Here is a 12,445-nt window from a genome sequence, read left to right on the forward strand (position 1 = left end):
CTGACGAGCAATCGTAGGATTGCTTGTCGAGTAGTTTCCCAAACAGACCCTCCTTCTCCCGTACCGGTGGTCAAGAGATCGGCCGCCGGCGGGAACAAGCGGCACACCGAGCATCCGCACGCCGCGAGCGGGGGGAGCGCCTGCAGCCCACGGAACCCGGGGTTACAGTATCGGGTCTCCGCGAGCTGCGGACGGACCCCCGTCCACCAGCCCCGGAGCCCGCGGCAGAGACATCGGGTCTCCGTGAGCTGCGGACGGACCTCTGTCCGCCAGCGACGGGACCCGCGGCGGTGACACCAAGAAACTTGTAGCTTGTCTGCTATGTGCCCTGCTGGTAGTTCCATCCCATCAGTGTCTTCCCTCTTTTTACTACAATCCAGCTGCACTTCTCCAGTCCAAATGACACCCCAATGTCTTCACTGTAAATCAGTGTTAGGTATTAGTGAGTCTATGTCTCAATCACTATTGGCATACAGCTTAATGCCATCCATGTAGAGGAGTTGGCTGATGGATGTTCCACTGTTGAACTTGAACCTGTATCTGGTCCTTGTAATTAGCTGTCTGAGGGGGTTCAAGCCTATGCAGAACAGCAGCAGGTACAGTGGATCACACTTGGTATATGCTGCACTTGATGTCACTTGTGCTAGCGTTCTTGAATTGGCTTCCTATGTTGTCTTCCAGACTCCCATTGAGCTCTTCGTGTCCTGTTGACTTTGTATAACTTTAGGCATTCACAGAGCTGTTCACAGAGGTTATTGGCCGGTAGTTGGAGATTGTTGTACCCTTATAAGGGTCTTTTATAATCAGCAAGAAAGTTGGCTACTGGATCAAACTATCCATGGACAAAACTAACTAGTATCTCTACTCGTGTGGAATTTTGTGGGTCTCTTTGCTTTGAGCACTACTTTGAGCACTACTTAGGCAGGGGAGAAGACAAATAACACAGAAGTCTCAGAATGTAATTTTTATGATAAATAGAATATACTTGGTTTTCATGGCAAGTCTTGTCTTAAACCCATTGTTATATGAAAAAACCCTTGTTATTTAAAAGGCTTCCTTGTAATAGTTCTAAATTGCTTTACTTGCCAAAGTAAAAGTAAAATAAAATGGGAAGGTGCATGCTAAAGCAGTACTTTTTGTAATTATTTTATGCATTAATATGCGCTTCAAACATGCATAAAAATGATGTCAGACTTTATTCCCAATGAGGTCAAATGCAGGTTAGCACAACCATTGTGGAACATTATCTCTTTTGATACTTCCTTAGTCAGCAATTAACTTTTACACAACTGTGAATTTTATTAGTGTTCTTAAGATGCTTTTTTTAATCTTAGTATACTGGCGCACAGAGCAGCACATACATCGACTTTAATATGATACTACAAAATTTGGTATCATGCTGTGAACGTCTTTAGAAATAATCCTGTGTATCTCCAATACAATGTGCAGAAATAATGTTAACATACGGGAAATGAGTGTCTTAATCTTGTCTGTTTTAGGACTGGTCTAATTTAAGTTTAACTTATTGGCATAGTACATTTTATTCTTTTATACAGTATTTTAATGTATCCGTATTAAATATGAAAGAAGCTAAATGGTTACATTAACTATCGGCCTATCTCAGTTCTTTGACACATTACCAGCCTGAAGGAACAATTTTAAGGCTGTGGCAGGTATGCACTACTTGTAGTATAGGAAGACCTCAAACTGATACGGTGTCTGGGTTCCTACCCAGAAGCCCACTAATCCAAGTGCCATAATCAGGGAATACAACATTTACTGGCATAGAAAATGGTGAGATGGAGCTATTACCACATTCCTTGTTATGAATTCCTACATATAAGTATCAGGACATTGGCGGAGTGGGCTCATTGATACCCCTGACAAGGAAAGACCACCAATGATATACATAATTTACATATTTTAAGTATTCACAGTATTTCATCTCCAGACAATTTACTTCATAATCATACTTAAGTAATTCATCCTAGAATGCAAAAGAAGGGAAAAAAGACATTCACTAGTTTTTCATTCATCTATTTTTTCCTAATATAAAATGATTGCTTGTGTATATCAAGCATATAGCATTAAGGATTATATAAGAACATTAATTATAACCTTTGTTGGAGCATATATTGCTAAAACATTTAAAAACAAAACACTATATTTAATATAAAATATTTAATATAAAATACAACAAAAAATCCCAAAAATGTTTATTGTATACTTTCCTTTTATAGCATTATTTCATGTATTATTTGAAAAAGTTTTACACATATCGAGCCAGGTCACATTACTTTGTTTCTGTTTAGCGTTAGATAAGTCATTGATTTTCTTATAGAACCGTGGTTCTTTTGTTAGCATAAATTATGCTATGTTTCTCACTTGGTCTTTCTTTTATCTCTCCACATAATAAAACACCGGAGAATAATTTTGAAAGATTATAAAGCTCTGAAGACTGATGATGCCCATTCAAACTCTCTTTTTACTTCTGCAAATTATAATTGGGCAATTTGTCACAATTTGACAAATGCTTATACAATATGCCCAATTTAAAAATAATAATCTAGTATGTAAAGATTGTGATAAATTGAGTTAAACCATTGCTGAGAGTGGAAACAAACAAAAACATGGCAAAGTAAATAATCAATGTACTTTTTTTTGTAGTTTTTTTGGGAGGGCTGGAGGTTTGAAATGTTTAACAAGGTGAATATTTTGCATATAAAAGTATTTTCACCAAGGGAATAGTCTTCATGCCATCTGAAAATCCAGAGTGGAGGTGGCTGGATGTTCTTGTTAAGATCTACACTGTTTGATCTTCCATTAATATGGGAAAGATATGTTTTTGCGGTGATTCGGTACTGGTAGTGATGTAATAGAGGAGATGGTGCGTGTTGTAAAGTGCAGTGTATAAGACATTGGGGCGCATTCACATCTAAGTTTATGCAGTGTAGGACATTAATGAAAGAGATACGTACACAATTTTAATGACCATTTTATGTGCTACTAAAATTATAGTACTGTGTTTTTAGTCAGGGACAGCATAATACAGTTTCTTACTCATTCTGGAGAATCTAGAAAGCCCATTAAATAATCATGTTGTTAAAATGTCAAAAAAAGTCAGATTTTATGGTTAAAAGGGCAAAGGTTTGTAAGGCTCTATTTGAAATGTGCTTCATCTGATAAAGCCTTGGTTAAAAAAAAAAAATCACATATGTCTAGATTAGGAACTACTTAGCCTGAAGGTAAATAAATAGGGCAGTGTCATGTAAACAAAAGGATCTAGACCTTTGAATGACAATAGATTGTTGCCAATGGTTGAAAATAAGGGATCGTTATACTGCAGCATATACACTTACCCTATAGTTTCATTTTTTTCATGATTCTGACTGATTCTGAGTCACTGCCCCTGTGGCATTATGGAGAAGACTATTTGGCAAAGCAAGAGTAGAGAGATAAGCTGTGTCTGAAGCACCTAAATTGGATATCATGCAACCTAAGTTAAAAACACAAATTATCATAATTGTCCCTTCCTCTATTAAATTTTTCAAACTGATCTTAGCGGTTTCATAACTAAACATAAAAAATGCAAATGCTTTTTCTTTGTATCCCTATAGGTTTTCTGCAGTACCACCAAGGACTCCTTGGGCTGGATTCAGTTGCCAGAAGTAAATCTATAACAAGTAATGAATAGCAATTCTACACTAGACTGCAATGGAATAAAATGATAAAACCAGTGATACATCTTATCCAAGTTAATAAATGCAAACCAATCTATTCCAGTTTTTGCTCACATTTTGCAAACCATGGGAGGATTGTTATTCAGTTACTTGTGACAGATTTTGAATAGAATCCAGACCATTATCGCCAGATAGCCATCTTTGTAGGAAAAGGAGGGGTGGAAATTAGTAGTGAAGGGGGCTGGAGGTTTAGGACCTTCCACTGGTTAAATACACTGCTCATTGCATTCTTTTTACACAGGGCCCTGTGAATCTCACATTTTGAAGATCCATATTTGACGTGGAATTTAATGCTTTTTACCTTGTACTACTATTTGGGAATCAATACAGGCATATTACAGGAATATTTAAGTCCAGGAAAGTTCATCTTTCAATTAAAACTTTTATAAAAATCTCTTGATTATTTTAAGGGGTTTTTGATAGGCTATTAAAAAGTTAATATTCTAATGGCTCTCAGGTCCGCTTCAGTTAAACATTTCCTATGCACGAAATACAAACTAAATTTATATGGTAAATTAGCATTTTTTTGGCACACTGAGCACATCGATTTTTCTTCCCAAAACCAATTATTTGATGTTGGATTTAAGATATCTCTTGTATTTTGTGCTCTTGGAAATAGGATATGAAGGAGGCAATTTTTTTAATGGTTCAGTATGATAGAAAAGAAAGAACTCCCTCACAGATCATAAACTCTCGCACTGAGTGTTTACCTTGATAAACGGACCTTATTCTATTACCTGTGAAGCATTTATCACTGGCTTTTGTCTACAGATTTCCACATAGATCATACTAAGTATTTTCGCAGATGAAAAACAATGATGAGCTTTCACTAGTAAAATAAGGCCCTGTGTCCGGACGCTATTAATCATACTAGGCTGCTTGGCGTGTGTCGAACCTCTGTGCTATGCATCTCCATGTCTTTGCCAGCATGTAATGACATACATGGCAACACTTCAGTGATAACCCACATATTTACCTGTCAGTGGTGGATATGAGATGCTTGTTTCTGAAATAAATTAATTCATCTGTTTAAGGTTTAAACTTGAAATTGGTGCAAGTGTCTTACAAGTTTAACATAACATTACAAGGACCCAAACTGTGCCTTCTTGCGTGCTTAATTAATGTGGTAAGATGACTTACCTAGAGCTTTATTTAATATATATATCCTGTATATCCTATATATCCTGCTTTCTCTCTTCCTCCCTCCCTTCCTCTCTCTCTTTTTCTTCCTCTCTCTCCACAAGACACAATGGAGTTGGAAATCTCCTTGTTTTTGAAAGAAAAGAAAATTTTGTCCATTAAAGTAACATCTAATGGATCAGAAATACAGTGATTTTTAATGGAATATCTTCATAGGCGTACAGGAGTCAGTGTGTATTCATGTGTGTATGTAGCTATGACACTTTAAATGGCATATCTGTGTATGCATTATACGTACATTATGACTTGGTGTCTCTATATCTGTTCGGCAGCATAGGGAAAGAATCAATATCTGCTCTTATGCCATGTGGATATTGATTTTTAATACTTGGTTATCTTTGGACTTTCAGTTAACTTGCGGGGAAAAAACCTTGCTTTTCATGTTGTTCCCCCTAGCTTTTATGTGGTCCTCTTAAAAATGGGATCTCACCTTAGTTTGATATACTCCTGCACACTTGACCAGAGATTCAAAGTATTGGTCCTCAAGTAGCCAAAAGAGTGAATAGTTTTTAGATCTCCTCTGGTGAGCACAGGTTTCAGCATGTTTTCAGATCTCCTAATAAAGGATCCATGACTGCTTATGCACGGAAGTACAGACAATCCAGGTGATTAATTGGCTGAACATGAGAGTCTTTATGCCTGAAAAGCATTGAGAAGTGCTTAATTATATACAGGACTTGAAGTTCTTTCATAGTTTCAACAAATTAGGGTTTATTTCCTAAAGAAAGAAGTCGCAGAAGAGTTTGTTTGAGAGTTGAGTTCAACTGTTTGACTCCACTGTGCATTATGAAGGGCCAACCCCAGTGAGCTTCTGCTGCAGGAAGACCTAGGCTGGCCCTGTATAATGTTTTGCTAAATCAGCAAGAGTTCTTCAAAGTCCCCTCACAAATTGGATTATATATTAAACAAAACCAGCTTGGCCCTTTTTGCTGGATTAGTCATTTATAATGAATAATACAGTGAAGGAAATCTCCTGACAACTCGCCCTTTAGTGAATAAACCCCATCGTGTCTATATAGACCCTCTAGTCTTTTAGTAAGTATATTATTACAAGGGATTTGGCAAGTGGGCCACACGGGTACTCTTTAGGCAGACTTAATGGGTTTTATTAACTAAAGGTCCACGTGTTAGTACAACCTGCAGGACAGCTGAGATTTCAACTTCATTGTACATGATAAAGGCACATCCCCAGTGACCATATGCTTCAAGAAAACCTTGGCTGGCCCTGTATAATAAAATCATTAAGCATTCTTGAAAGTTACTTTTGAGCAATGCATTGTGCAATGCCCTTGTAGCAGGAAAAAGTTGCCAAGTATGGCCCTTCATCATATAAATAAATTCAGTATGTGAAGACCACAATTCTCCCGCCTTCTGTTTTATTGAGGTTAGCATTTATATTGAAAATTAGTAAAAACTGTGCAACCCTTAAATATTGCATAATCCTTATAAAAAATTATTCCACTTTAGCCAACATGTAACGAGAGAAATTCTGTGCAGACTTTAATAGAACCTACTGGATCAGCAGAATTGAATGTCACCTTTTTCTTATAGAATTAGTCAGCAATTGCAGTTGAAACATAGAAAACTCAATTGTTAATCAATAAACCAAATTTGATTTGAAGACTGAATATGAAGATACTGTAGCTAGTGACTACCAATGCTTGGTTCTTAATAAGAAGCTCCCAACAACATTAATTGTCAAGAAATAACCTGATGCACATACAATGCAAAAAAAAAAAAAAGATATTGTCAACAGTACTTTGATACACTGCCTGTTTTACCCTAAAGGCAAAGGTAATGCAAAATGTATGATAACCAGTGGCATATTAATCCAGAGCCACCAATTGCCCCCTTCTGCATAGAGATACTTCTTCTGAGTGCCAAGATATAACATCATATCCTGGTGCTCCCCCTTTTATGGAGTTGCAGCGCTGGACAGAGGTAAGAAGAGGAAGGCTGTGCCAACATGGCACACTCGTCTATGGTGTTAAAGGGCCGATTGGGGAAACTAGTAATCTCCCTTTTAACTGGCCCATTGAGCACTGGAAATGCTGCCCTAGGCCAAAATGCATTACTGATAATAAGCACGCCTTGGGAACTCTGTGTTCGCCCTGAATTCCTGAAGATAAAGCTCTTCTTCCATGGGCAGGGGGACCATGTGTGGTTATGAGCACTCACTGTCCACGTTCTGCCTACTCCCTACCCACTTCTTCTGCAAGGTAAGATGCAGTGCAAAATATCCTAAACAAAGCAGGAATTCAGTGCATACCCAGTGAATACCATTCAAAAAACACCTCCAGGTACAAATACTGGGTATTCTGTCTCACTATAAGGCCATATATTGCTTATTGGCTGTATTGCTTACTAAGGAGCTGAATCTGTGGGACTGCTTTGCATTTTAACTCAATGAGTCTCTCATGCAATTTTAAACCTTCTCTGGACACCATTATGTCACCTGTGTGTCAGGAAGGGATGCTCAATCCTAAGGTTGGGTCAGAACCTGCAAATATGCACTGCAAAAAAATATACAGAAAGCGGAACGCACAACCTAAAACGCACACAAGGCATACGCATTCAGGTTCCCGGGTTGCTGCTAGAATTATATTGACCATTAAGTACACAAAACAAAGTAAGAATTTAGTGCATACCCAGTGAATACCATTAAAAAATATTGGGGGTTCCGTCACGCTATATGGCCATATAATGCTTAGCCTGCCACTACGTCAAGGTACATTATAACATTTTTTTTGAATTTAAGTTAACAAACCAAGGGATAATATGTAACACGTATGTTACCTGGACTGCCAAATGGCAAATACCCTTTGGAAGCTGAAACTCTATATATACTCTATATATCAATGGATTGTGTGACGAATCTTTCCAAGAAGATGAAATACAGCTATAACCTTCAAACTTCTCCTACATTTCTGCTGTTGGAAAACAGAAGGGAATTAGCATTTGCTCAAACTGTCCATCTGTTCATAAAAATTATTCATGAAGTCAGTGAACGTGCGTAAAATAAAGGTTTGTTCCTAGATTTCCTCTCATTGTCACACAGTAGTAATTTCATCATCTGGAACAGCAACGCTAAAGTGGTTTTAGGAGAAACTCAGAAGGCTGCATTACCTGGTTCCAGTAGATATGCCATTTATTTTTGATTGATGGTAGAATTGGGACCAAAATTGCTAGCCCATACTGGGACTGAAGGCATAATGTTACTGATCTGTAGGCCTCGTCAGGCATAGTTACATAGTTCATAAGGTTGTAAAAAATACCTAAGTCCATCAAGTTCAACCCTTCTACCTAACCTTTCCTATTCTTCCTACGTAGCCATGATGTATCGCCAAGAACACAAGGTCTTATAATCATTCCTTCCTACAGTCCCAGTCCTTGCATACAGTCTCAACTTTTGGGTACTGTCCAGTGTAGGTCGCCCTCTGTCCACTTTTGCAGGCAGTGGGGAGCATGGGCTGGTTGTGGGCATCCCTTGAAATATTGGAGGTATGTATAACTTTTGCTTGCAATCTGGAAATTAAGGCTGAAAACTGTTAGTATTTTAATTTGTAAGATTTTTTAAAATATTTTCAAAATTAAGTTCCAACAGAACAAATTATATCAAACTAGTGGAGTAATCAATGGTACGTGTTTCCTAATAATAGTATAACCATTGACCAAAATGGTAAATCTCTAGATTGTAAGCTCGTTGGAGCAGGGCCCTCCTCAGTTGTCTCTGTACGTCATATTGTTATGTTACATACTACTTGTTATGTCCTGTCCACCCATTGTACAGCGCTACGGAATTTGATGGCGCTATATAAAACAATAAATAATAATATTAATAAAACTACGTTTTCAGCAATGGTGGATATATGCTTACAGTGCCACCACGTATGAGCCAAGCAATAGGCAAACTTGGCCCACCTTGCCAACCACGTATCATATTCATGATTGGCACCGAAGGGGTTGAAAGTCATGAAATGCACATTTTTCACACTGTTTTTTGCATTTAGCTGTTTAACTCACTAGCTAATTAACTCATTGCTTCTGCTACCCAGGAGTTGGGTTTTTTTTGTCTTTGCAGCTTTCTATCCATGTGTTTATTATCTCTTGACAAATTGCATATTTCAGTGATAACAAATGCGGTTCATTAATGTTTACAGACGTAATTTACTAGACACAAAAAGACCATTTGCAGATTAAATGCCAAATTAGTTGCACAATGAATTATACAGGCCTTAGCCTCTGCAATGGGACAATGAGTGCTTTTTGCTTATTTATTTATTGGTGTTGGTCTGTTTCATATTTGGAAAGAATTTGGTTACATATAAAAGGTGATTATGGTGCAGAGTTTGAAAGAGATTTTCTTACCATAGAACCATGTCCTATCAACAAGGCCATTCAATTTGTTGCCATATTAAAAAGATCATGGACATCATACATGTGTCCATACAACAGAAAAAGAGGTAGAGCGGATGGTATTTGTGGTCTTTAAATCTGGCACTTTTCAGAAATTCTGCATTTTACAATACCACACACCAAAGTAAGCAACGTATAATGTAAATCCCACCTTGTTTATCTTTATACCATGGGGAAAAGGCATTTTAACTTCCTTTCTCAGGATCTTTATGATTATTCCTGCCCGCTAATACTTCCTTCCTTGTTAAGTTCCTAGAAGTTGTTGGTTGGCCATGGCAGCCTTTGTAAGGCAGGTACAACTTCTTCAAAGAGGGAAAGGAAAATCGGAATGTTCTCTTAAGGCTATGCAGAATGCATTCTTAGAAAATGTGTTGTATGACTTTTCTAACATGTTCATTGGTCTCCCTAATCCCCAATAAGCTGGAAGAGAGCGAGGCCAGGTTTGCAGAGGCAGACAAGTCTCACAAATCCCTGCACTTAGAGTTGGAAAGCCTGCGCATGGAACTTGACAACATATCCAGGAACAAGGCCATGGTAAGAACATCTGACTATTGTATGGTTAAAAGTGTTGTCATATATCATCCTCTAAAATCAAATTAACCAGATGAGATCAGATTACCATCATAAAAGAATACATTTTCAGGATGCTAGCTGTTGATCTGTTTGTTACGTGAAACACGTCAAAGCCTCTGGTTGTGTAGAAGGATCTGCCTGTGCATGACATTACATTGTGTTTATAAGCGCTAGCAGATTCCTTGGTGCTTGTACAATAGGGAAAAATGAAAATTAACAATTGCAGTTGAGAATATGCAAATTGACAAAAGCCAGACCATACTTTAAGGCATGCTAGTAGAGAAGAAGAGTGCCCTGCTCTTGCACTGGAGGTTGAGAAGGAATGATACAGAAAGTGAGGAGTTGTTTGAGCAAGGATGTTTTGATGGCAATTTGATTTCTAGGAATGATCATGTCGATGTTGTTAAGATCTCAGAAGTAGGGAGAAGAAATGGTTTCTTTTCATAACGCATGTTGTAGTTATAACAACGAAATGCTTTTCTGAACAGGGGTGTCTTAGTGGGTTTAAAGTTTGAATAAGTAGAGGACAGTTAGATAAAATAAAGTAGAGAATTCCTGTATATATGTACATCATGGGTAAGATCCTGGAGACATTATCGGAAGAGGTGATCAAGGATAGGCTGTTATGTGCATTGTAGAATTCTCAACAGTGATCAGGAATTTAGGATTGGGGAGATGAAGGAATAACTAGAAGCTCTTGAGATGTTGAGCTTCAAGTAGTGGAATGCCATCAAGGATGCAATTTAAAAGAGGGATTTTGTGAGTTGGGTTAGAAGAAAGGGCTAGAGGTCAGGAGAGTTGTTGTTATCATATAAATGGTAGTGGTGGAATCCGAAAGAAGAGATTAGTTGTCCAAGAGATGAGGTAAGGATAAAGAATAGGTTCTGCAGGACCAGCCCTGAGGCACAACAACAGAAAGGAGACATCAGAGAAGGGGACACTAAACGAACAGTCAAGCAAGTAGGATTTTAATCTGATGAGAACTGGGTCATAGATGCCACAAGAACAAAATTTTTGCAGGAGAAGATAATGATCAAATATCTAGGGTACACCAGAGTGGTGCAAGCTATCTGTTCTGTCCATTACTGGCAATGCAAGTGTTAAGGGCTGAAAAAACTTTATCGTTTCATATTTAATGAGGGAGAGCTATTATATATTAAACAGAACATGTAACAAAATATTTATAATGTTTGGGCATATGGAGCACATGAATTAAAAGCTTCTTTTCATTATTACTGGTGAATTTGCTCGGAATAAACCTAGGACATTAATCAGAGGCTGTGGAAAAGATGATAGGGCTTTTAAACAAGCTCATTCTTTACAAGAACACCAGTTTATCACAACTCAAGATTATTATCAGCCCAACTTAATATCAAATGATCACTCCTTGATTAATATTTAAAGTATGTTCTGCAAGTTCTATCAATTGTGGTTTAGGACTACTTTGTCTGATAAATGTTAAGTGCTAATAGCTTTGAACAGATACATCTATTTAAAATGTATTATTTTTTTGTGGAAAGAAATCTCTAGGGTACAACAGAGACAGAATAGACTATTTCAGTAGATATCACCAATTGCTACTTTGATATCATGTGCATAGGGTCAAGAAGCTATGTATTTCAACATGTAATGGCAAATGACACCAAGATGACGTGAAGTACATAAATGTTATACTGATGTAAATTCTGATTTAAGCAGAGTTGTGACCTTTGAGCTTACATTTAAATTTGAATTGCTAGGTATATTTGACACTGATTAGACTAATAAACATTGATGATGTTATAAATGCATAAAGAAAGTCAAGAAGAGAAGCAGTACTGGAGTGTTGCATAGTTTGGGGCTGTTGCATGAAATAGCTAGCAGCTAGAATTACAGTTAAATAGCACATGATGTTTAAGAATGTAAAAGGAGAGATTTTAAATGCTGAGTAAATGACCCCTATGGGAACTTAACCAGCATATGAGTAAATGGCGATTGTCACTATTTTTTTATGCAATTATGCTCTAACCTTTTCTCATGTTTTGTTTTTGTGTCAGGCGGATGAACAATTGTTCCAGCTGCAGCATGAGAAAACTGATCTTCTAAAACGTATCGATGAGGATCAGGAGGACCTGAATGAGCTGATGAAGAAACACAAAGCTCTTATTGCCCAGGTGGGGAAAATGTTTGTGCAGAAGAGCGTTTGCCTGCAAATGTAGAAAATCTTTTGAAAGGAGTCAGAAGTCTTAATTATTAAGGAATGGCTCTGATCGGCATAAGAAAAAGGAGGTGTGACATTAGGTTGACACTTTGGGATAGATATGGCACATTCCCAAATCTTGTTGACATCCATGTTATACCTTATGTCACTGCATGATGACTTTGGACCTTTTCATTTTAAAAAGACTAATAGTATTAGAGTAATTTTCTACTGAGCACTTTAATTGCGTTTTCTGGTAAAGTTACTGTATGACTTGTTTTTAAGACACTTTTATTGTATATTGATGCAATCACATCGCTATAATGTTTAAAATTTC

At 37.5% G+C, this 12,445-nt stretch overlaps 1 protein-coding gene across 1 annotated transcript in view; it reads left to right on the forward strand.

The window, feature by feature from the left end:
* The window catches only part of LOC149290215 (unconventional myosin-XVIIIb-like), a 219,670-nt gene that overhangs the window by 143,313 nt on the left and 63,912 nt on the right, over nucleotides 1-12,445 (forward strand). The window contains exons 35-36 of the mRNA XM_089489442.1: nucleotides 9,777-9,890; nucleotides 11,966-12,082. Of these exons, the coding sequence (XP_089345568.1) occupies nucleotides 9,777-9,890; nucleotides 11,966-12,082 (231 nt within the window). The remainder of the gene's footprint in view (nucleotides 1-9,776; nucleotides 9,891-11,965; nucleotides 12,083-12,445) is intronic.

This window comes from Sceloporus occidentalis, unplaced genomic scaffold (genome assembly GCF_023333645.1).
Source record: "Sceloporus occidentalis isolate IW3139 unplaced genomic scaffold, rSceOcc1.0.p SCAF_40, whole genome shotgun sequence".
Taxonomy (NCBI): domain Eukaryota; kingdom Metazoa; phylum Chordata; class Lepidosauria; order Squamata; family Phrynosomatidae; genus Sceloporus; species Sceloporus occidentalis.